Genomic DNA, 21,330 nt, shown 5'->3' with positions numbered 1-21,330 from the left:
CTGTAAGAATCACAGCTGAGCCACTCTGAAGCCAGGATCCTGACAATGGTTCTGCATCTCCCAGGGACCCAAGCACTGTGCTCGCTTCGGCAGCTCGTATACTAAACAGGGACCCAAGCACTTAGGTCATCTGCTGCTGCTTTTCCAGGCCATTAGCAGGGAACTGGATCGAAGGTGGGGCAACTAAGACATGAACTGACATCCTGATGGCATGCCAGCATCCCACGTAGCAGCTTTACCCATTATACTAGATTCCTATGGTTTCTTAAAACACACAGCAATCATTATTCAGTTTATAATCCCTTAACATAATCAGGTGATTCTGATGTTTTCATAACTAGAGGCAAATTACAACACTGTATAGATGAGAAACTGAAGAACTGTTAAAGACAGTTAATACATCCCATTAAAACTGTCTCTTAGCACAAAATCCCACCTTGAACATACAAATACTCTAAAAAGCAATCCTGGTGCTTGCACTGCTGTGCAGTAAATCACACTGCCACCTGTGAGGCTGACTTCCCATACAGATGCTGCTCGATGTCTGTGGCTCCACTTCCTATCCAGCAGCCTGCTAATGGCACATCCCTCTCCAAAATTAGGACATTCAAATAAATAAACAAATCTTTAAAATATAAAAGAAATTCGTCCTGGGGCCCCAGCGCGATAGGATAGCAGCTAGAGTCCTCACTTTCACAGACCAGGATCCCAAATGCACACTGGTTTGTGTCCTGGTAGCCCCATTTCCCATCCAGCTCCCTGTCTGTGGCCTGGGAAAGCAGTCAAAAACAGCCCAAAGCCTTGGGACCCTGCACCCGTGTGGGAGACCTGAAGAGGCTCCTAGATTCAGATCAGCTTAGCTCCTGGCTTTACCTTGGCCCAACCCTGACTATGGCAGGCATTTGAGGAGTAAATCAGTGAGTAAGAGGATCTAGGCCAGTGTCTATCTGGCTTTGTCTCTGCTTTTCAAATAAATGCTATTAGGAACATACACGTCCACACTACTTTGTGTAAGGTATAATCTCTAAGGTACTGTTCATGTATTGCAACACTTTGCATTTCATTCAAAGATACCGACAAATGAATGCAGAAATACACAAAATACACAAAATTTTAAGAAGAATGAAAATTTTATCATTTCCAGCAACATGGATAGTACTAACCTGAAAGGCATTATGTTAGATAAAGTACATCAGACACAGAACGGTAAGTACTCATGTTCTCACGTGTGAAAGCTACAAATGGGAGCCCAAGGGTGGAAGCCTGGCCTAGTGGAGAACTCTCTCTCACCAAGCCCGAGTTTGATATCCACCTCAGGTCTAGATTCCGACTTCAGGCTAACACACGCTGTGGGGGAGTAGTGACAGCTCAGGTAACTGCAGTCCTGCCACTCCTGTGGGAAAGCTGGATTGAGTTCTTGCCTCACAGCGTTGGCCTTGACCCAGGCCAGGCCATCCTGGGCAGCTGGGCAATAAACAAGGTGACGGCGTTTCTCCTTCTCTTCATCAAACAAATGCTGTTTTTTTTAAGTTGAAAATTTCTTAGTTGAAAATAGAGTATTGATCCACGGGCTTGGGAAGACAGAAGGGCTAATGGTACAAGAGTGCAGGTGGATAGGAGGAATAAGTTTCAGGGTTTATACTAGCATAACCATGTCTGCTGAAATTTACTTGTGTATTTCAAACAGCTAGTAGGGATGGACATACTGGTAGAAGCCATGGACACACCATTATCCTGACCTGACCAGCAGACATCACAAACATGCACTGAAAGCATAAATTGTACCTCATACACATGTGTAATTATTTGGTCAACAAAAAATACATACTTTTAAGACAAAGCTACAATTTGAGGTTTAAAAAACAGGGTATATAACTTGGCACTTCGTTTTCATTGCAATTTAAATACTACACAGTGCTTGAATTTATGCAGCGTATTTGAACATTGTAATCGGCATCAGTTTTACTGATCTTTACGTCAGTAGAAAACAAAACAAAACTGGGTTCAAATTTTTAAAAATCAAAGATAAACATTATTTCACCTGAATAAAATATCACATCTGGGGACTCTAGAAATTTAGCCAATATTTTCAATCAACGAATTCTAGCAGTATATATTATTTATCACCTAAAACGTATGTTCCCACTCTAGTAAGTTTATTTCTTCTCCTTTTTGTGGTAAATGTACCAACATCCTATTTGCTTTTCAATGTTAAATATTTACCAGAGAGGGGCTACCAGCACGGCGGCATATCAGGTAAAGCTGCCATCTGCCAGGTCAGCATCCCATACAGGCTCTGGTTTGTGCCTCAGCGGTTCCCAACTAACAGTGTGGGAAAAGCAGCAAAAGATGGCCTAAGAACTTGTGCCCCTAATTCCACATGGAAGAACCCTGGGAAGCTCCCAGCTCCTGTCCTTGGCCCTGGGCCATAAACCAGGCCCAGGTTTAAAGATCAATGCAAAGTCGATCTTTCTCCTCTCTTCTCTCTATAACACTATCAAATAAATAAATAAATCTTTTTAAAAAGTATCAGAAAAAAAAAAAACCAAATCCATGGCGCTTTTATCACTGTAATTTTCTTCATTTTCATGGGAAGCTATATATAAAAACAGAATAAAAGTTACCACTAAAAAGTTAGACATATGAATATGAAGAAAGGTATGACCTTCCAAGGAGGACTGAAGGTAAACCCATGCATGTAGGAAATGGAATTAATGCACCAGCTGCCTTTCCCCAGGGCGGGTCAGCCTCCTGCTGTGTAATGATGCGGATCTTCCAGAGGCATCAATCAATTGTACACTAAAGAATGATACTCTGAGATTCAGCAAACAACACGACAAAATTTAATGCTAATGTAAAGATACATCAAGGACACCCAACACTACAAGTAGAAAGTCATCAAGTTTCTCTAAAAAAATCCATCTGAAATAACAAAAACAGAAATCAAAAAGCTAAACAAAGTATCTTCTAAAAGGACTGAGACACTGTAGGTTGAGAGGCCTGCAGTATTACTTTAAGGTATGCTGCCAAGTGTCAGAACATTTCTAGAAACACTCAGCATTCTGGAGTGCGTGCTGCAGCACAGCACACTGCCTGCAGCTGCTAGCACAGTTCTGATTCAAATCTTGATCACTCCGAACTTCAGATTCAGCTTCCTCCTAACGTGCCTGGGAGGCAGCCGATGACGGCCCAAAGGCCTGGGTTTCAGACACCCACTGCACAGACCCAGATGGAGCTCCTGCCCTGGCTTCTCGCTGGCCTATTCCTGCCTGTTACAAGCATTTGGGAACTTAAGACATTTCTTTCTCTTTATTCAAATAAATAAATCTTCAAAAAAAAATCAACATCCTTTGCAATAAAATCTTTTCCTAATTATAAAAGAAATACTCACTTTAAGAACTTTAAACACAGGACAGTTAAAAATCCTGATGATATATTATTTTTTGTGTTTTGAGAAACAGCTGCTTTATTATATTTTCAAGTTATAAATAGTTTAAATTATAGAACAAAGCTAGCATTGAATGAAATTTCATTTAACAGTAATGTTGCAAATAAAAATCTTTTTTTAACCATTGTTTTCCCTAACACCTACACATTTGGTAATAGAAGGCGTCACTTTTTATCCATTCTTTAAAATCCTTAGTCAGGGCCCGGTGGCATGGTCTAGCAGCTAAAGTCCTCGCCTTGAACGCCACGGGATCCCATATGGGTGCCGGTTCTAATCCCGGCAGCTCCACTTCCCATCCAGCTCCCTGCTTGTGGCCTGGGAAAGCAGTCGAGGACGGCCCCATGCATTGGGACCCTGCACCTGCGTGGGAGACCTGGAAGAGGTTCCTGGTTCCCGGCTTTGGATCGGCGCGCATCGGCCCATTGCGGCTCACTTGGGGAGTGAATCATCGGAAGGAAGATCTTCCTCTCTGTCTCTCCTCCTCTCTGTATATCTGACTTTGTAATAAAAATAAATAAATCTTAAAAAAAAAAAATCCTTAGTCAGATTTTCTTCAGAAAACAAACATATACAGCAACATGTAGGTTGAGACATATATGTGAACTATGGCATTGGTGGTTCAACACACACCCTAGTGAACTAAGGCACTGGTGGTTCAACACACACCCTAGTGAACTATGGCATGGGTGGTTCAACACACACCCTATGCACAGCAGCAACCTCCCCAAATGCAGTGATACTCCACTAACAACATTCCAGCAGTAGACTCTTCACATTGGAATTGTATTTTTAGCTGCTTAGCACAAGTCCAATAATTAATATCCAGTATAGGGAAGGACAGAGAGAAGTCCTTGACAGCAATGACTTCATTTAATTTTAGATTCATATAATTCATGCTATCTTTCATCAAATCAGTTAATTAATTATTGTTTTTTCCAGGTAGCATACATATGTAAGATATGACAAAATATCTTAAATTTCATTCTGATAACTGAAGAAGATTACAACGAAAAAACTGTTAAGGCGTCCATAGGTAATCCTCTCCCACCACTGCCACCATAACGAGAAAACAAGACGGCCAAGCTCACTCAACACAATCAAGTAGGCAGACAGGCTAATCGCAGAATAACCTCTAACGGGCTTGTCCCAACATCTGCTGGCCACATCCTTACTCTCGAGTGATTTTCTCATAATAATTCAGAGAAATTTACCTTGCAGAAAATGAAATTTCTCTGTGTTTCAAAACATTTCAGTTTAACCTCTGTCAAATACAGAAAACTTCAGAAAATGAAACTTTTCATGTATTTCAAAACATCTGAGTTAAACCTCAATCTTTTAAATATAGAAAACTATCTTAGAATACTCTAAAAATCAAGAGATTCATTTGGGTTAACGTTCTATTAGTCATCTTTAAGTTGTGATCAATATATATATCACTCACAAAGACAACAAAACAGCAGCTGCCATCTTGTGAACAACATTTTGTGTGTGCCGGAATCGCAGTGAGCACTCAGACCACGAGATCTGATTGGGCTGCCAGTCCATTTAAACAAGGAGCTATGAGGTCAATGACAAAAATTAGGTCTTGAAACATTCACTGCCTCACCTAAGGTAAAGTTCTTTTGAGGGCCAGGTTTTCAATTCAGGCATCATACACTAAAAGATTATTAACCCTTTCAATGCTGCACAACTTCAGAAAAACTACATAAATAATAGAATCCTTAGATGACAGAACATACCATTGGAGTGTGGGACCATTTACAAACAACTTGGATACTTAGCAAACAAAAGAAATATTTTGCAAGTTTTATAATTGGATATAAACATGTATTAAAATGTCAAAAGAAATTTACACATGAAACGTTACAGTAAATGGAGACCTGCAACTGATGACCTTCATTCCACTGTAAAGCTTTGCTTTTATATTCTTACCCTTCATAAATTTTTTTTCAAACAGACATTCATAGATTTGAAGCTTTTTCACAAAATTTTGACAAATAGTGAATAAAAATTTATTAAGCAGATGTCAAGCCCCAGAGCTTCAGCTTGATTATAGCTCAAACTTGTAAGTCTGTTTTTCAGATTGCTGTTGCAATAAAAATAAGTTATAAGATCAGAAAAAAGTACCACAAGGAAATAACCTAAGCAAATGACTTAAGATAAAGAAAAAATAGTAAAACTCACAGAAATGCTATAGGCAAAATGTACAAAAAGAAGGTGGAAAGGTTTAAAGGCTTTTTAAAAGGAAAACAGTCCAGTGTCCTGGGGAACCCTACACACTTAGGTTCCAGGCCATCGGGGTGTGCTGGAGCTGTAACACTGAGCGGTTGGATGACCTTGGATCAATCACTTGTCATTTCTCATCTCCCGAGAACAGTAACAACACCATTTCAAAGGGCTGAAGGGAAGAGTAAATGTTGTCACACAGGCAAAACTTAACATGGAGCCTGTGCGTAAAGTGTTACAGTTATCTGGAGCAAAAGGCAAAAGATACAGATAAGTGCAGCCTTGGCGTTTTTGTATAGAATTTCTACATTTATCTGTTGATTTTCAAGATACTCTAAGGCCAAATATGATTCCCAAGTAATACATAAATATTGAAGGTTTTATTTAGATCTTAAAGTTAGCAGGTCTCTGTTTCCTTGAACTTTTTCCTTGAACAGATCAATTTAATAGAAACACCTCAACTAATCTGGTACAGGAACACAAGGAACAAGAATCAATACAAAACAAAGCTACGCAAGTCTAAGACAATTAGATTTTAATTCACAAACAAGTCAAGTCTTGTTCTAAATAAGTGTTTAATTGAACAGAAGGCAAAGCCTGAAGTTGATATATAGAATACTGGTTTAATCTTTACTGACATCTTTCTTACATGTCCAGGGTTCAGAATAACAGCATTTCCACACAAGGGTCTCTGGAATCCAGTCACCAATGTGCAAACAGAGCTGGCTTCTAATTTGAAGTCATAGGCACATTTTATTAAATGCACTTCATACAACAAAGAAATCAAAAACGCTGAGAAGAAAAATACTCAGTAGTTCAATATAAATTTTAAAATATCTTCAGGCAGGAAACATACGATAAAAATAAAAAAGATATACATGTTCTACCATTTATACTTGCTGCACAACTAATTCCCCAACTGACTTTTGCCTCACCCAAACCTCTGACAAAGCATTATACAATCCAATACAGCACACTAAAAAAATAACTTACTCTCTGCACCTGAAAACCTGTCATTACAAATGAAAATACTGACAGTTCTCACCTGTACCTGATAACTAAGCATAGTATTCATCTCAGCAGCACTAAGAATATAGCTTTGTCTAATATAAATATCTAAATAATATTCACACCAAAGTATTTTTCTCTTAAAATAAGTTCTTCATAGACTTTTCCCAATGTTGACAACTTAAGCAACATTGATCCAGATTTTATGCTAAGAAAACATTACGCACAAATCACGTAATATAGTTTATATTTTCTTTGTTTAAAAAATATAATATCTGCAAATTCTTATCACACAAAGGACTAGGTGACACAACAGGAAATTAATGCAGACCCTACACAAGAAGGTTAATATTTTACTTCCTGCTTTGTTTTGCTCTAAGGACATCCCAGGTAGCCTTAACAATGACAACTTACTGCTGGGTTATTATCCAAACTCTGCAACAGAAGCACTTTCGGGTTTTCCTAGAGAAAAGCTCAGCTTTACTTCAGCAAAAACAAAACAAAACAAACAGAACCCAAAACCCCACCACTTTAGGTATATTCATTAATTTAAAATGAACCATATGAAAACATTTCCAAAGCCATTAAAATTATCTAACAAACAGGCTACTGCTAGATTATTTAGTTGGAAGGGATAAATTATTTCACATTATGATTGCTTTATGCAGTAGCTCCCTTCATTAGCGAAGACGATTCAGGAGTAAAGTATCAAAAGGATACAGATGAAGAAACATGGAGAGAAAAAAAACTGCAGGTTGTTAGAAACCTGAGGGTAGGGAGGGAAGCAAATACTATTTTACCTAGAAGAAACAAAAGTACTGCTTCTCTTTCTAGCATGAAATTTTTGCTACAAAGACTATAAAAATATGAGCTAAGAGCTCCTGCGGTAAGTAACAAAATACAACACTTTAGTGAATGTTCTTCAAGAAAAGACCACTTCAGGATTACAGATTAATGTGCTTAACAGGACACTTGGACGCAAAGATTATACTTCTCCACATACATAATGTGCAGCATTTTTTTTCTAAAAGGAGCAATACACCTAAGTAGTAACTTCCACAAACACAAAAACGGAGAAATGGAGTCACCAAACACAAGTACACAGAGAGTACACAGAGGACAAGGACACAGGAGACAGAACACCGGGGCTGGCTTGCATCCTGTTACAAGAACCGAGACACGTTCTTCAGTGCTTAATTTTTCTTAATACTGTACATTTACACTCACACACTATAATTCTCATTAGATTGTCCTCTATACAGTCTTTTTTTTTCAGTTTTTTTTTCCATGAAAGGGGACAAAAAGAAACCTTAGTTGCATCCTTCATTTCACAGTCAACTATTCAAGTAAATATTTCTCAGGTGGCAAATTTCCAGAGGAATCAAGAATACAACCCAAGACTATGGTCACGCTACACATTGCACTGGATTTACTGATTAGTTCTCTTCAAATGGAGCAGGAATTAGCCCGTTTCCTGGGCTTGGGGTCTTGCACTTCCCGGTCTTTGACACAGAGACAAGACGTGCACATTGTCTCGGACAGTCTTCGGAGGCCGAGCCGGAAAACGCTGTTAGAGAGGCTATAGATCACACAGTTACAAAAGCTGTTACTTATAGCAAGCCAGGTTGTCAGGAAGGACACTGTTGGATTGTCTAAGACTCGGGAGCTTTCTAGAAGAAAGTAAATGATATAGGGGAGCCACAGCATGTAAAATACACTGGTTATCCTAAATAAAACCATGGCATAACGACGGTCAGGGCTGTGTCCAGTTTCTCTGGAAGCATCGACCTTGTGGCTAGGGAATCGAGCTCTTCGGTCGTTTATCTCTTTGGTGTGCTGCCGGCAAATTCTGAATATGTGGAAGTAAGTGAAGCAGACAACAAAGGCAGCAGGAGCATAGAGTAAACAAACAATAAAGCCGGTAAAATAGGCACTAGTGAGCCAAGACGTGGCACACCACTCGAAAATGTCACCATGGAAACCAGGTTTCCCCCAGCCAAAAAAGGAAGGTAAGAAAATTAGGCAGGAGTAGATCCAGATCAAAACGATGCAAACTCTCAGGCGACAAGGGGTGACCAGTTGATTGTAGGAAAGAGGCTTGGTGATTGCAAGATAGCGATCCACACTGATGCAAGCAAGACATGCCATAGAAACACTTTTCAAGACTGAAATGATATATCCAAAAACCTGGCAAGTCAGTGACTCGTGGACACCTGTGGAGTAGTGCAGGAGGGAGAGAGTAGGAACCAAGCAGCTCACTCCAACGAAGAGGTCAGCATAGGCCATTGTCTGTATGAAATAGCTGGTAGTATAATGATGTAAGAGGGGAGCACAATGAAAGACAAAGATGACTGTTAGATTTCCAGCAATGATGAGAAATGTCAGCAAGACAATAACAATGGTCTCAAAGATGCAGACATCCACCGTGCCGTAGTAGCCAAATCCAAGTGGGCACGAGTGATGCTCGGACACGTTCACGAGGCCAGTGCTCAGGTTCAGGGTCCTCCATTCCATCCACTTGGACTCATTCATGGCTTGAAATCAAAAGAACCTGCGGCCTGGGCTAGGACAAGCAAGTGCCCTGCCTAGCATCTGGTACGCTCTGCACCCGAGCTGTGGCAGAACCCGTCGGCAGACAGCCTCAGAGCTTCTGTGAGGGCTGAGTGTCCCAGGGAGCGCTCAAGTCTCGTCCTCAGACTCAGTTCAGCAGTGACACACCTCAGCTCTGGGGGAGAGGAGGGATGTTAGCTAGAAAGGAGGTGAAAAGAGGTCACTGATTAGCTTCCTCCAGGGTTCTCAAACAACTCAGTGTAGATATAAGGACTTCTAAAGAAAAAGCATTTCCTACTACCCCACACCGGGATGAATTCAATCTGCAAAAAGAAGGCAAGCAGACATGTAAACAATCGCCAAAGCTTCTGTGGGTTGTTTGCTGTCCTGAAAGAGGTGCTTTCTTAGATCAACTCGATGGAATGAGAGGAGAAAGTGTTAAAAAGTCTTCCGCTTCACTTACGATGACAAATGCATTCATATTTTAGAATTTAAATAATGAAGAGCTCAGATTTGGTTGGAAAGAAGAAAAGTTCATTGTGGCAAAAATGATCTTTGGGCTCAGTGTAGGGTTTGATGTTTGTCGATCATCCTTAGAGTCCATTTTCTCTGTTTCTCTGAAAAATTATTAGCTAATTTCAAAGATTCATCTTTCTATGGGCACAAAGAAGCAGAATAGGTTTCACAAACTCTAAATTAACTCATAACTTCCATGAGAAAAAAAAGGGATATTTTCAACAGGGCAGAAAATATACGATGATTAACAGATTGACACATGACAAATTATAAACTTCCACAGTTTTAATTCTTCATGCTTTTTATGCATTTAGATAAAACAGTTTTAGTCCAGGATAGTTACTGATGCTCGTATCACAAATATAACTTATACATCTTCCCTTTCAAAATGAAAACAGTTTTTGCCACTAATTTCAGCACATAAATTTATAACTAAAAATGACTTTCACTAATTGATAGGCCATCTTGCTTACGGTGAGGCATGATAATACAATACATAGTTCAGTTATTTTTCACCTTTGCAAGCATACCTGCGTCTCACATAAATGTAAACATTTATGAAATCTAGATAGTCATATAAACTTTCCTGTACTGTGAGATTATTTTATCTGTCATGACATATATTCCTACTAGGCTTCATATTCTATTTTGCTATACCTTTTCATTCTACATTAGGTGATTAACATTAAATGATTTCTTCAGCTCAATCTTCTGAAAGTGGAAAATTACCTTATTTACTGTATTTGCAGTTACAAAGCAGCCATATGCTAAGAAAGCGTCTCTCCTATTTCTGTATTCTATTTTGAGCAAATGCTCAATTGCTACAGGGGCCATAAGGTAGGAGGCTGTCACATAGTCTCGTATTAAAATACCTCTGATGGATCAAGATGAGTTTATACCCTAAAGTTTGAAATCCTGAAAGGCTGACAGGATAAAATCCATCCAAAAGGTTTCCAAGGTCATGCTGATCCCAGGCTAACATTTGCCAAAGTCTTTTGGAAAGTACAGGCATTTCAGAGAGCAGCTTGTCAATCTTTGTTGTCGTACCTTTTGAAGAAACAGCATGCACTAGACATAAAAAAACACTGTCTTCAGGAACAACGCAGCAGCTTCACAGCAAGCATTCTTCTGAAAGTTATTTCCTGGTGCACCACCAAGTCACTCAGGGAAGTCTTCCTTTTAAAATAGCCAGAGGACATTCCTCCTGCAGATCCTAATATCACTCATCAGGAGACAGTTCTCTGGATACAGGAATAAGGTAACGCTTCTCACCTACACACCCTCATCGGCTGCGAGGCTGGACTGCTGGATGGGAAGGCGATTCACTGGGACGCAGCTCCCAGGATGCTGTCATCTGTTCTTGACAACGTCTCAGTTGCACTGCCTCCACCTGAGCCCCAGCCCTGCTCCTCCTCCTCATCCCAAGCTGATGCAGAACTCACCATGAGAAAGGTGACTCGGTCCCACTGCCCCAATCAACAGCACAGCCAATGGCTACTGCAGCTGAAACTGTCACTAGGTAACAGTTGCCAGGCACATGCAGGCTTGCAGACTTACTCTGCGAGCTCCGATCAAGACTGACAAAAGACGACAATGGAACTGACCAATCCTTGGAATCTATTAACGGCATCTACAAACTTCTAGACGTTCTCCCCTCCCTTCATTTGTAAGGATCATTTCCTATGGACAGACAGACAAAATCCTGGCATGCACCTTTAAACCCTGTAAGAAACTACCCTCAGGTACTGTGACACTAAAAGTCAGCAGTAACCTAATGCTCACTGGCAGAAAATGTGTATTAATTATTGAAATCAGCCCCGTCTTCAGAAACTCAAGTGATAGGACTATTATTTTTGCTCTCTGATATATAGTTATATTTCGATCGAAACAAAATAAAATTCATTGTACTAACCTTCCAATTCCTGCCACACCTTTACAAAAATGCTGAACTCTGGAATCAACACCACGGTACTCAGATCTACCTAGAGGAATATTTAAGGTCTAACAGGATCTGAGAAGAGCAAAGGTATAGAATCAATGTACAGATGGTTTAGTTTACTTTTTGTCTAGTACCAAAAAAAAAAAAAAAAAAAGTCAAACTAGTCCTAGGGCGACTGAGCTGCGCACATCCAAGTTGGAAGAAAGCTCAACAATCCAGCTTACAGAACACTATTCAGTATTTTGTTCATATTTCTAACAGAAAAATTGCTTTTCTTAAAAGTTGCCTACCAGCGGCGTGGCCTAGCCACTAAAGTCCTCGCCTTGAACGCCCCGGGATCCCACATAGGAGCCAGTTCTAATCCCGGCAGCTCCACTTCCCATCCAGTTCCCTGCTTGTGGCCTCGGGGAGCAATGGAGGACGGCCCAAAGATTTGGGACCCTGCACCGGGGTGGGAGACCTGGAAGAGGTTCCAGGTTCCCGGCTTCGGATCAGTGCAGCACCGGCCGTTACGCTCACTTGGGGAGTGAATCATCAGACAGAAGAGCTTCCTCTTTGTCTCTTCTCCTCTCTGTGTATCTGACTTTGTAATAAAAATAAGTAAAAATCTTTATAAAAAAAGTTGCCTAAGGACTAATTTAAAATTAATTCTGACTTACATCAGGAAAAATTAAGAGGAAACCTGAACGGGGGCTGGGATAGCTAGATAGAGAGGCACTCAACAACATCTGTGAGGGCTGGATGGTTGAGTTGGTTAGATAGAACTAAGCTTTAATACCCATTGACAAGTACCAGAGCCAAATGGGATGGGGGACAGACTGGTCTTCTGCTACACATACTGGCAAACCAGGGTAGGGGGTGGGCCTGGTGGGGGTTATTGTGGGTCGCCCCGACTAGGCTGCAGCTCCCACTGGTTGATGTAAGGGCCGAACCAGTCTGGACTGCAACACCCATTGGTTCCAGTGCAACTCGGGACTGAAAACAGAACCAACCTAGCAATTGAAACCACCAGCTGATCAGGGTGATGGACTGTCCCGGGCCCTGTGCTTGCTAGAACATACAAGAAACTAGTCTGGGAATACCTCAAAGTTTCTTTGGAGATCTCCCCAATCGATCTGCTGGACTCAGAACTCTAACCAAGAAAAGACAGAAGACAGAACAGGTCAATCATTCATCTCAGCTATATGTTGGCAGTGAAATACTGGGCAAACAGAGACTTTATGATGGACCATATCAATCAGTGGACGACCTCATCGAGCGAAACTGGCAGTGATTCATAACTGGAGAACTATTAAAACCACTTGAGCAAATATCTCAGAGCATGCCCCACATCCGGGACTTGGGGTGGGTGGGAAAACGGGTGGAGCTTCTCCCTCAATATTCCCCTTTACCTCAGATACACGATGGAAACAATATGGACATAATAGTATTACCCACTTTCCTATCCCCCCGAACCTTTTTTTTTGTTGTTTTTGTTCTTTAACCATAATTAACTATGTAAAGATTTTCAACAACCATACAATAAAATAGATTAAAAAAAAAAAAAGGAAACCTGAAGGTGATTACCATTTAACATTATATCTGCCATGCACTATGAGTGGAGTGTTCATGTATGTGTCTCTATAAAAAGTCCCCTTCAGATGAAGTAGCTGACCCTCCTTATGTTTTCCAGAATGAAGTGGGTGTGAGAGAAGATAAGTGCCTACCATGACAAAGTATGAAATTAGACATTAACCCAGGTCAGAATCATCCTTTTACCACTGAACTGAGAAGCCCCACCCTCCACTTTCACCTGCTGGTCGCCAGTGAGAAAGTGTCTTAGAATTATGTAAGATGAAACAAAAATGATTTCTAAAAAGCAGAAAGCTCAATGCTTACTCTATTTTGAACTTCCATCCAGGAAAAATAGGTTATTGCTAAAATATTTGGAGGTTTAAAATAAAGTGTAGACCAGCAAATGCATTTCTCATTATCAGAAATACCTTATAATACAAATTAGGGTAACAAATGTTAAAGAGAATACCAAGTAGTAGTAAAAGAACATCAGAGTCTATGAAATGTTGTTATAAAATGAAATGCAATAAAAAATATATATTATAAAAAAAAGATGTATAGAACCCAGTTGTATATAAACTAAAACTGAAATGTCAATGAAGTAGTCACAGGATGTGGTTAAGAACCTGCATTTTTTTTTAACATATTGGTGACTCAATACTATGTAAATTAATTCCATAACATTATAAATTGTTGTTATGTTGGGGCTTGTAATTGATCGGGATGATACTCTGCCGGCTCTACCTTCAGACCAGAGAAGGTCTCCCCAACAAGCCGATGAACTTATCTGGACAATAAGATGCTTGACTCTATGCTTGGTATATGCTTGCAATGAAAGAATCTCAACTGAACTTGAACTATGGTTATGCAATAAGGTGGAGGAATCCACCATGGGGGGAGGGTTTGTGGAGGGGTGGGAGGGAATCCAGGTACCTATAAAACTATGTCACATAATGCAACGTAATTAATAAAACAAAAAAGAAATAGTTGTAATTAATGCAAAATGACCTAGAAATCACATTTTGCCAGAAGCATTTTGACTTTTTACAAAGTGTGAGAGACAGACAGCAAAAGAGAAAGAGATCTTCCCACCCGTCCTAAGTGGCCAATAAACTAGGTCTGAGTCTGGCCAAAGCTAGGAGTCCACAACTCCATGCCAGACTCCCACATGGTGCCAGTCACTACGGCACTCGGCCAACCACTGCCTTCCCAGGCTCACCAGGAGGAAGCTGGATCAGCACTTGGCCAACCGCTGCCTTCCCAGGCTCACCAGGAGGACTAGCTGGGATTCAAAGTGCTAATCAGGTATGGGATGTCGGCATCAGAAGTGTAACCCACTGCACCACGATACTGGTCTCACATTTTGACTTTTAGAGATTCCTAAAAGCATTTAAATCAAGTAAGATTGCATCTAACATTTTACACTTCATAAATGCACATAAATGAAAATAAGTTCAACACATTCCATTTAAAGAAGCAATAAATAATATGCTTTACCACAAAACCACTGAACAACTAAGTATTGTTACTAAAACACCCTCACGCTGCTGTAAGGTAAACAAATCATTTTAAAAGCATAGTCTTTACATATTTTGTGGTTCTTCTTAGTTTTTTTTTTTTTTTTTTAAACTTATTTGAAAGGCAGAGAAAAAGACGGACAGAGAGCGAGAGAGGGAGAGATCTTCCTGTCTTCTGGTTTAGTTCCTTCTCCGGTACCAGCAGCAGCCAGACTGAGGCCAGCATGAGAGCAGGAGCAGGAACTCCAGGTCTTCCACAGGCCGCCCGGGACCCACGTCTTAAGCCATCATCTGGTGCCTCCCAGGATGCAGCAGTAGGAAGCCGGATTACAAACAGCTGGGCTTGCATCTCAAGCACTGGCTTAACCTGTTGCACCTGCCCCTTTATGTATTTTTAAAACAGCTCTGAAGCATAATATTTTTAAATTAGTGAACTGGAAAAACAAATCTCACTAAAATGAAAATCCAAATACTGGACTAGTTAGCTATGCTTGTTTCCAAAAGTAATAACTGGTAAGGATATGAATCTAAAAATACTGTAATTAATCCACTACACATGCTTTCAAAGGTATGACAATAAGCCTTTCTTCTTTTCATCAACTGACTATACTAGTCTCTTCAATTCTTTCTTTTTCCTGAGTTGCTTCTAACAGGAATTAATCTATAAAGTAAGTCTCTAACAACAAACAAGATATCAATATCGTATGTTTACTTAGCTCATTACATAAAGCAGGTTTTGCTTTTCTAATAAATACTCCCCATTCTCTTCATTTTAAGGGCCATTAGATGTTTTATCACTGTCATCCATTTTTAAATCATTATCAACTATTTCTCCTTTCAACTAATGAATCCTAATCAAGAAATATCTAGGAGTAATTATTTGGTATTACTTCACAATTACTTTCACAGCTAAAACTAGGTAACTTTATTAGGTAATAAATCAAAGCAATTTAATTTTTTAATTTATAACTTTTAGATGAATTTAACATATTCTTTTACATGTGTCAATTTCTTCATTATTAAAAATCCAGTGAATTCAAACAAATATTCAATAGATCAACAGCAAAGCAAGAGAGACAATAAGCAACCATAGAAAGATAGGATAAATTACAGCATTGTGGCACCCTTATCTAAAATGCCAGCATCCCACATGGACGACAGTCACAGTTCTGCCTACTCCTCTGGGGTCCAGCTTCCTGAAAATGGCACCAGGGAAAACAGTGGAAGATGACCCAAGTATTTTGGTCTCTGCCGGCCACATGGGAGATCCAGAATAAAGTCCCGCACCTGGCCTGGCACAGTCAGGGCTGAACCAGCAGGTGGGAAGATCCATTTTTATCTATCCTTCCCTCTCTCCCTCCCCGACCTTTGCGACCATGACATCCAAATAAATGAATAAACTATTTACAAGAATAAATAAAAATGAAAAATAAGATAAATTGGCAACGATTTTTAAAAATAATTTTATAAGCAGTATACAAGAGGACCTCAAAAACATTTTAGGAAAACGAAAATTTAAAAAGTTTATTTTCAAGTAATAATTTTTAAAGTCCATGCAGTTCTTCTATAAATGCAGTTTTCATGGACTTTCTGAAAACCATTGAGCCTGGCCTTACGGCACAACTGGTTAATCTTCTACCTCCAAGTGTTGCGATTCCATATGAGGGCGAGTTAGTGTCCTGTCTGTCCCACTTCCATCCAGCTCCCTGCTTATGCCCAAAGAAAGCAGAAGAGGATGGCCCAAAAGCCTTGGGATCCTCCATCCACGTGGGAGACCAAGAAGAGGCTCCTGGAATCAGATTGGTTCAGTGGTGGCCACTGCAGCAACTTGGGAGTAAACCAGCAGATGGAAGATTTTTTTTCTGTCTCTCCTTCTCTCTGTAAATTTGCCTTTCCAATAAAAATAAAAATAAACCATCCACAATGTCACAAAAGAAGTAGAACGAACACTAACGCTGTTATCCTTCAAATTATTTTTGAAAGCTACCAAAAGTTCTATGTATTCAAAATCTAGTTCCTCGACTAACCTTCTCTCATCTAACTTTCAGCCGTCTCCACTCCCACCACCCAAGGTGAACTACCATCACCTTTGGGCTGCAGTGACTTACAAGCCAGTCATCTGGAGCTTTTATGGCTTCTTTTCATCTGTTACCACAAAAGGGCAAAATTCCAAAGTGCAAACAAAATCAAGTTACTTCCACGTTTAAAATGCTAAAGCAGTTGTATGCTATCATTAGAACAGAGTCTTGAAAGGCCTCATAAAATCTGGCCTCCATGCTCTATCCAACACCAATTCTATTCCAAGTATTCAGGATTATCAAACCACCTCCTCCCTCTCCTCCCTAGCCACAAATATGCTTGCTGTGTTTCCTACTGCCTTGGGATATGTATGTCTGCTGCCGACTGTGCCACCACACAGTCAAATGCCATCTTTGGCCTCAGTCCAAACACCATTTAATTTGGGACACCCATCCTGTGTTGCTATAGGAAACGACACCAGGTTCCATACTTGTTACCGTTTGTATTTATTTATTTCACAGATGGACTTTATGACTAGATTATAAGCCCACTGAGAGGAACAGCAAATGCCGGGTTCACCACCACCTGTAAGCTGCCTATTCTACAATGCTGGGTACAGAATAGGAATTAAACAAATAATTGTTTAACATAACTTTAATATAAAGCATATAAGAAAAATTGCAATAAAATAAAATAAAATAAAATAAAAAACCACCAGCAGCCAATTCTTGTGAGGCTCGGAATACACACTGACTTGTAATCCTTTGGCTGATATATAAGCTTCATAAGGTAAGCTAGAAATATATGATCAAATTGTGTGTGTCCAGAAGGGAAGATCAATTTCCAGTCCATTTTAAGTATGAACAATACCAGTCAATTATAATGAACTCCACTTCAATATGAATAATAGTGCTTAAAAAATTATGTAACAATGGTGATTATTTAATTACTTATTTTAAGAATGCCAAGTGAAATACTAACAGTTTCAATGTGCTGTCAAATGCATTACTTAAAACACTTGGTTATTAAGAAACAAACCCTTGAAAGGATACATATCATTCTACTGATTTGTTGATTAAATGACGCATATCATATTCTACTGATTTGTTGATTCTAGGATAGAAAGCATAAACTATTAGCTCTTCACAATAGTTTATAAGAGGTAAGTTCAGGGCATTCCAGAAGAAAAATTTTTTAGATGGTGAAGATACTACATGAGAAAACCTACACTAAAGTAATATTTCGTGGTGAAAGAAGAAATGCTTTCTCCTTAAGACTGAATATAAAAGACACCCATTCTTACAACTTTCACATGCATTTTATAGCAAGTCACAGCCTAAGTAAGACAACAAATGAAAGCCATATATGAAAAGAAATCTATGATTTTATACATAAAACATATAGGTATATATCCAAGTACTCATTCAAACTGATCAGAATTTTTTTTCTGGTCAACATAAAAAAATTCATTGCTCTGCTATATACATGAAACAATCAATAGAACATGGATTTTTAAATAGTAAATTATTTATAGTAACTTTTTAAAAAGAAAATAAGGATAAATTTAATTAAAGATCCATCAAACTCTCCATACTGAAAATGACAAAATGTTATTGAGAAAAATTTTAAAGTTTAAGAAAATGGAGCATACACCATATTTTGGAATCCAGGCAGGTTTCTGGAGAACAAGCTGCTGACTCAGGATTCTGTATGTGAATATGAACAAGCTGCTGACTCAGGATTCTGTATGTGAATATGAAGACTGAGAACAACTGAAACAGTCTTTCAAAAGAAAAGAAAAACAAAGTTGGAAGACTGGCACAGCCTGATTTAAAAAAGTATTGTACAGCCACAGTGAGTCCAGGCTGGCAAAAGATGAACTAAACAGATCAGTGAAAAGAGAAGAGCCAAAACATAAATGCATTCTTACCTAGCCAGTTGGATTTCAATAAAAACTCGGGAACAAGTCAGAAGGAAAAAACAATATCTTTATTAAATGGTCCCAAAAACCTTCAAATGCCTGCCTGGAAAAAAGAGCTTACTACTTCCTCCTACCATACACAAAACTTTAGTTGAGATGGATCATAAAAGTAAACACAAAAAAGTAAAGCTCCAAATACATGGCTTTTAAAAGAAGACATCCTAAACCAAAAAGAGTATCCCCATGATGCAAAACAGACAAAGATTTCTTACAACTGTAAAAGAAAAATGCAATAAATCATACTAAAAATAAAATCCTGCTCATCATTCCTCCCACAAAGAAAGACATACAAATGTCTATTAAGAAAATGAGAAAGCTCAGCACCAGAACCATCAGGAAAAGGCAGAGCAAAAGCACAATGAGAGAAAAATCACAAAGTCACTGCAAAGAGTGTTCAGCAGGGCAGACGTCGGCCTACAGCTCAAGATGCTGTCCCACATTGAAATACTTGCCTTCGATACACAGCTCCTGATTCCAGCTCCAGGTTCCCACGATATAGCTCCAAATCTAAACTCCAGGTTCCCACAATACACAGCTCCCGATCCCAGCTCCAGGTTCCCACAACACACAGCTCCCGATCCAGCTCCAGGTTCCCACAACACACAGCTCCCGATCCCAGCTCCAGGTTCCCACAACACACAGCTCCCGATCCCAGCTCCAGGTTCCCACAACACACAGCTTCCGATCTCAGCTCCAGGTTCCCACAACACGCAGCTCCCGATCCCAGCTCCAGGTTCCGACAACACACAGCTCCCGATCCCAGCTCCAGGTTCCCACGATACAGCTCCTGATCCCAGCTCCAGGTTCCCACAACACACAGCTCCTGATCCCAGCTCCAGGTTCCCACAATACGGCTCCTGATCCTAGCTCCAGGTTCCCACGATACAGCTCCTGATCCCAGCTCCAGGTTCCCACGATACGGCTCCTGATCCCAGCCCCAGGTTCCCACCAATTCCGACCTGGAGGCGGCAGTGATGACACAAGCAACTGGGATGCAGTCACCCATGTGGCCGACTTGGAGAGCATCCTTAGGTCCCTCCTTCAGCACTGGCCCAGCCCAACCCAGCAGCTGGAGGTGTTCAGAGAGCAAATCAACAGATGAGAGCTCTGTGTCACTGCTTCCCTCTGTTACTCTGCTTCTCAAGTAAAAATGAGAGACAGAGAGACAGAGAGAGAGAGAGAGAGAAAGAGAGAGAACATTTTGACTATTGGCTCATTCTCCCAAATCGTTGTAATGGCAGGGTCGGGACAGGCCAAAGCTAAGAGCTAGGAGCTCCAGCCAGTTCTCAAACACAGGTATCAAGGTTCCAAGCTGGGACTATTTTCTGCTGCCTTGCCAGACGTATCACCAGAGAACAGGATCCTAACTGAAGCATCCAAGACTCAAATCAGCACTCCAACATGGGTTGCTGGTGCCGCAAGCAGTGGTTAAGTCATCACATCACAAAGCTAGGAGCTCTCTGCCATCTTAAATCAAGAAATCTGAACACCATTTAATATTGGCCTGATAGTCTGTATCATCAAAACTTACTACAATTAGAATTATTATTTTCTGAGACAATCACATCTTTGTAGCTTTTACACTAAATATGCATGTATCAGTGGTTTTTAAATTATTAACAGAAAATGAATATTAAGGAAAAAACTTGGCATAGATTTTCAAATTTTTGGCACCAAAATAAATTTATCTTTCAGTTCTGTTTTATGTAAGTTTCTAACATATGTTTGTATGTAAAAACACTAGATTTGATTAAAGTCCACAACTAATCAGGCACCTAAAAAATAATACACAACACCGTACATTTTAGAACTCAACTTGCTCAGTAAATATAGCAGCATGCTCTCCTTTCCCTTCTTATTCTGTCTTTACTTTTCTAGAGGCTTGGGTATAATAAACTAAGTTTACATGATTTTCTTTTTCTTGAAGGGTAAATACAAACACCCCTTTGTGCGTGAAGTGTCACAGCAAGTCTAACCTGCCGGTCCCTTCTAGATAGGTAAGCAAGTAACCATGTCAGCACAGCAGTGGATGGGAAAATCTACTCAAAACCAACTCAATGGAAGAGGAAATCCCAACCTTTCCCAAGGCTAAGGACTGTCCATCAAGTAAGACCTTTGCTCTCTTTATGGGGAGTGACAATTCTGGATATAAACTATTTAATAAAATTTCTCATTCAATGAAAAAATATAAAAGAATTACTACCTCATAAAAAGGGTTCAAAACAGCCAACTCTCTTCAATTTTTGTACAGTTCACATAGAGGGGGAAGTTAAACTTTAAAACATATTTAAAAATCTGTTGAAATTGTACAAAAACAGAAGAGCAGGATCACATTTTAAATAATGAGTTCATTTTATAGGAAGAGTAATGTTGATATACCTTAACTGTTAATTGAAAGGAACTCTTCCTTTATGAAAGAAAACTGCTATTTTTTAAGATATCTTATTGTTATGGCAACTGAAGTGCTAAAAATAATAAAGAAATATCAAAGTTGTTATAGCAACTAGAATTTTAAAAAGCTATGAAGTGTAGAATAATCAAACCTTTCCTTGGCGTGGAATGTAACATCTAT

General features: G+C 39.6%; 2 protein-coding genes across 3 annotated transcripts in view; both read right to left on the bottom strand.

The window, feature by feature from the left end:
* RABGAP1L (RAB GTPase activating protein 1 like) overlaps positions 1 to 21,330 on the bottom strand; it is a 614,224-nt gene that overhangs the window by 384,613 nt on the left and 208,281 nt on the right. The gene's annotated exons all lie outside the window — the stretch shown is intronic.
* Positions 7,833 to 9,512, bottom strand: GPR52 (G protein-coupled receptor 52). The gene has a single exon (XM_004596279.2). The coding sequence runs from the start codon at positions 9,212 to 9,214 to the stop codon at positions 8,129 to 8,131; it is 1,086 nt and encodes a 361-aa protein (XP_004596336.2). The 5' UTR covers positions 9,215 to 9,512; the 3' UTR covers positions 7,833 to 8,128.

Source organism: Ochotona princeps, chromosome 2 (genome assembly GCF_030435755.1).
Source record: "Ochotona princeps isolate mOchPri1 chromosome 2, mOchPri1.hap1, whole genome shotgun sequence".
Lineage (NCBI taxonomy): Eukaryota > Metazoa > Chordata > Mammalia > Lagomorpha > Ochotonidae > Ochotona > Ochotona princeps.
Note: the sequence above shows the minus strand (reverse complement) of the source record. Positions and strands in the feature narration are given on the sequence as shown.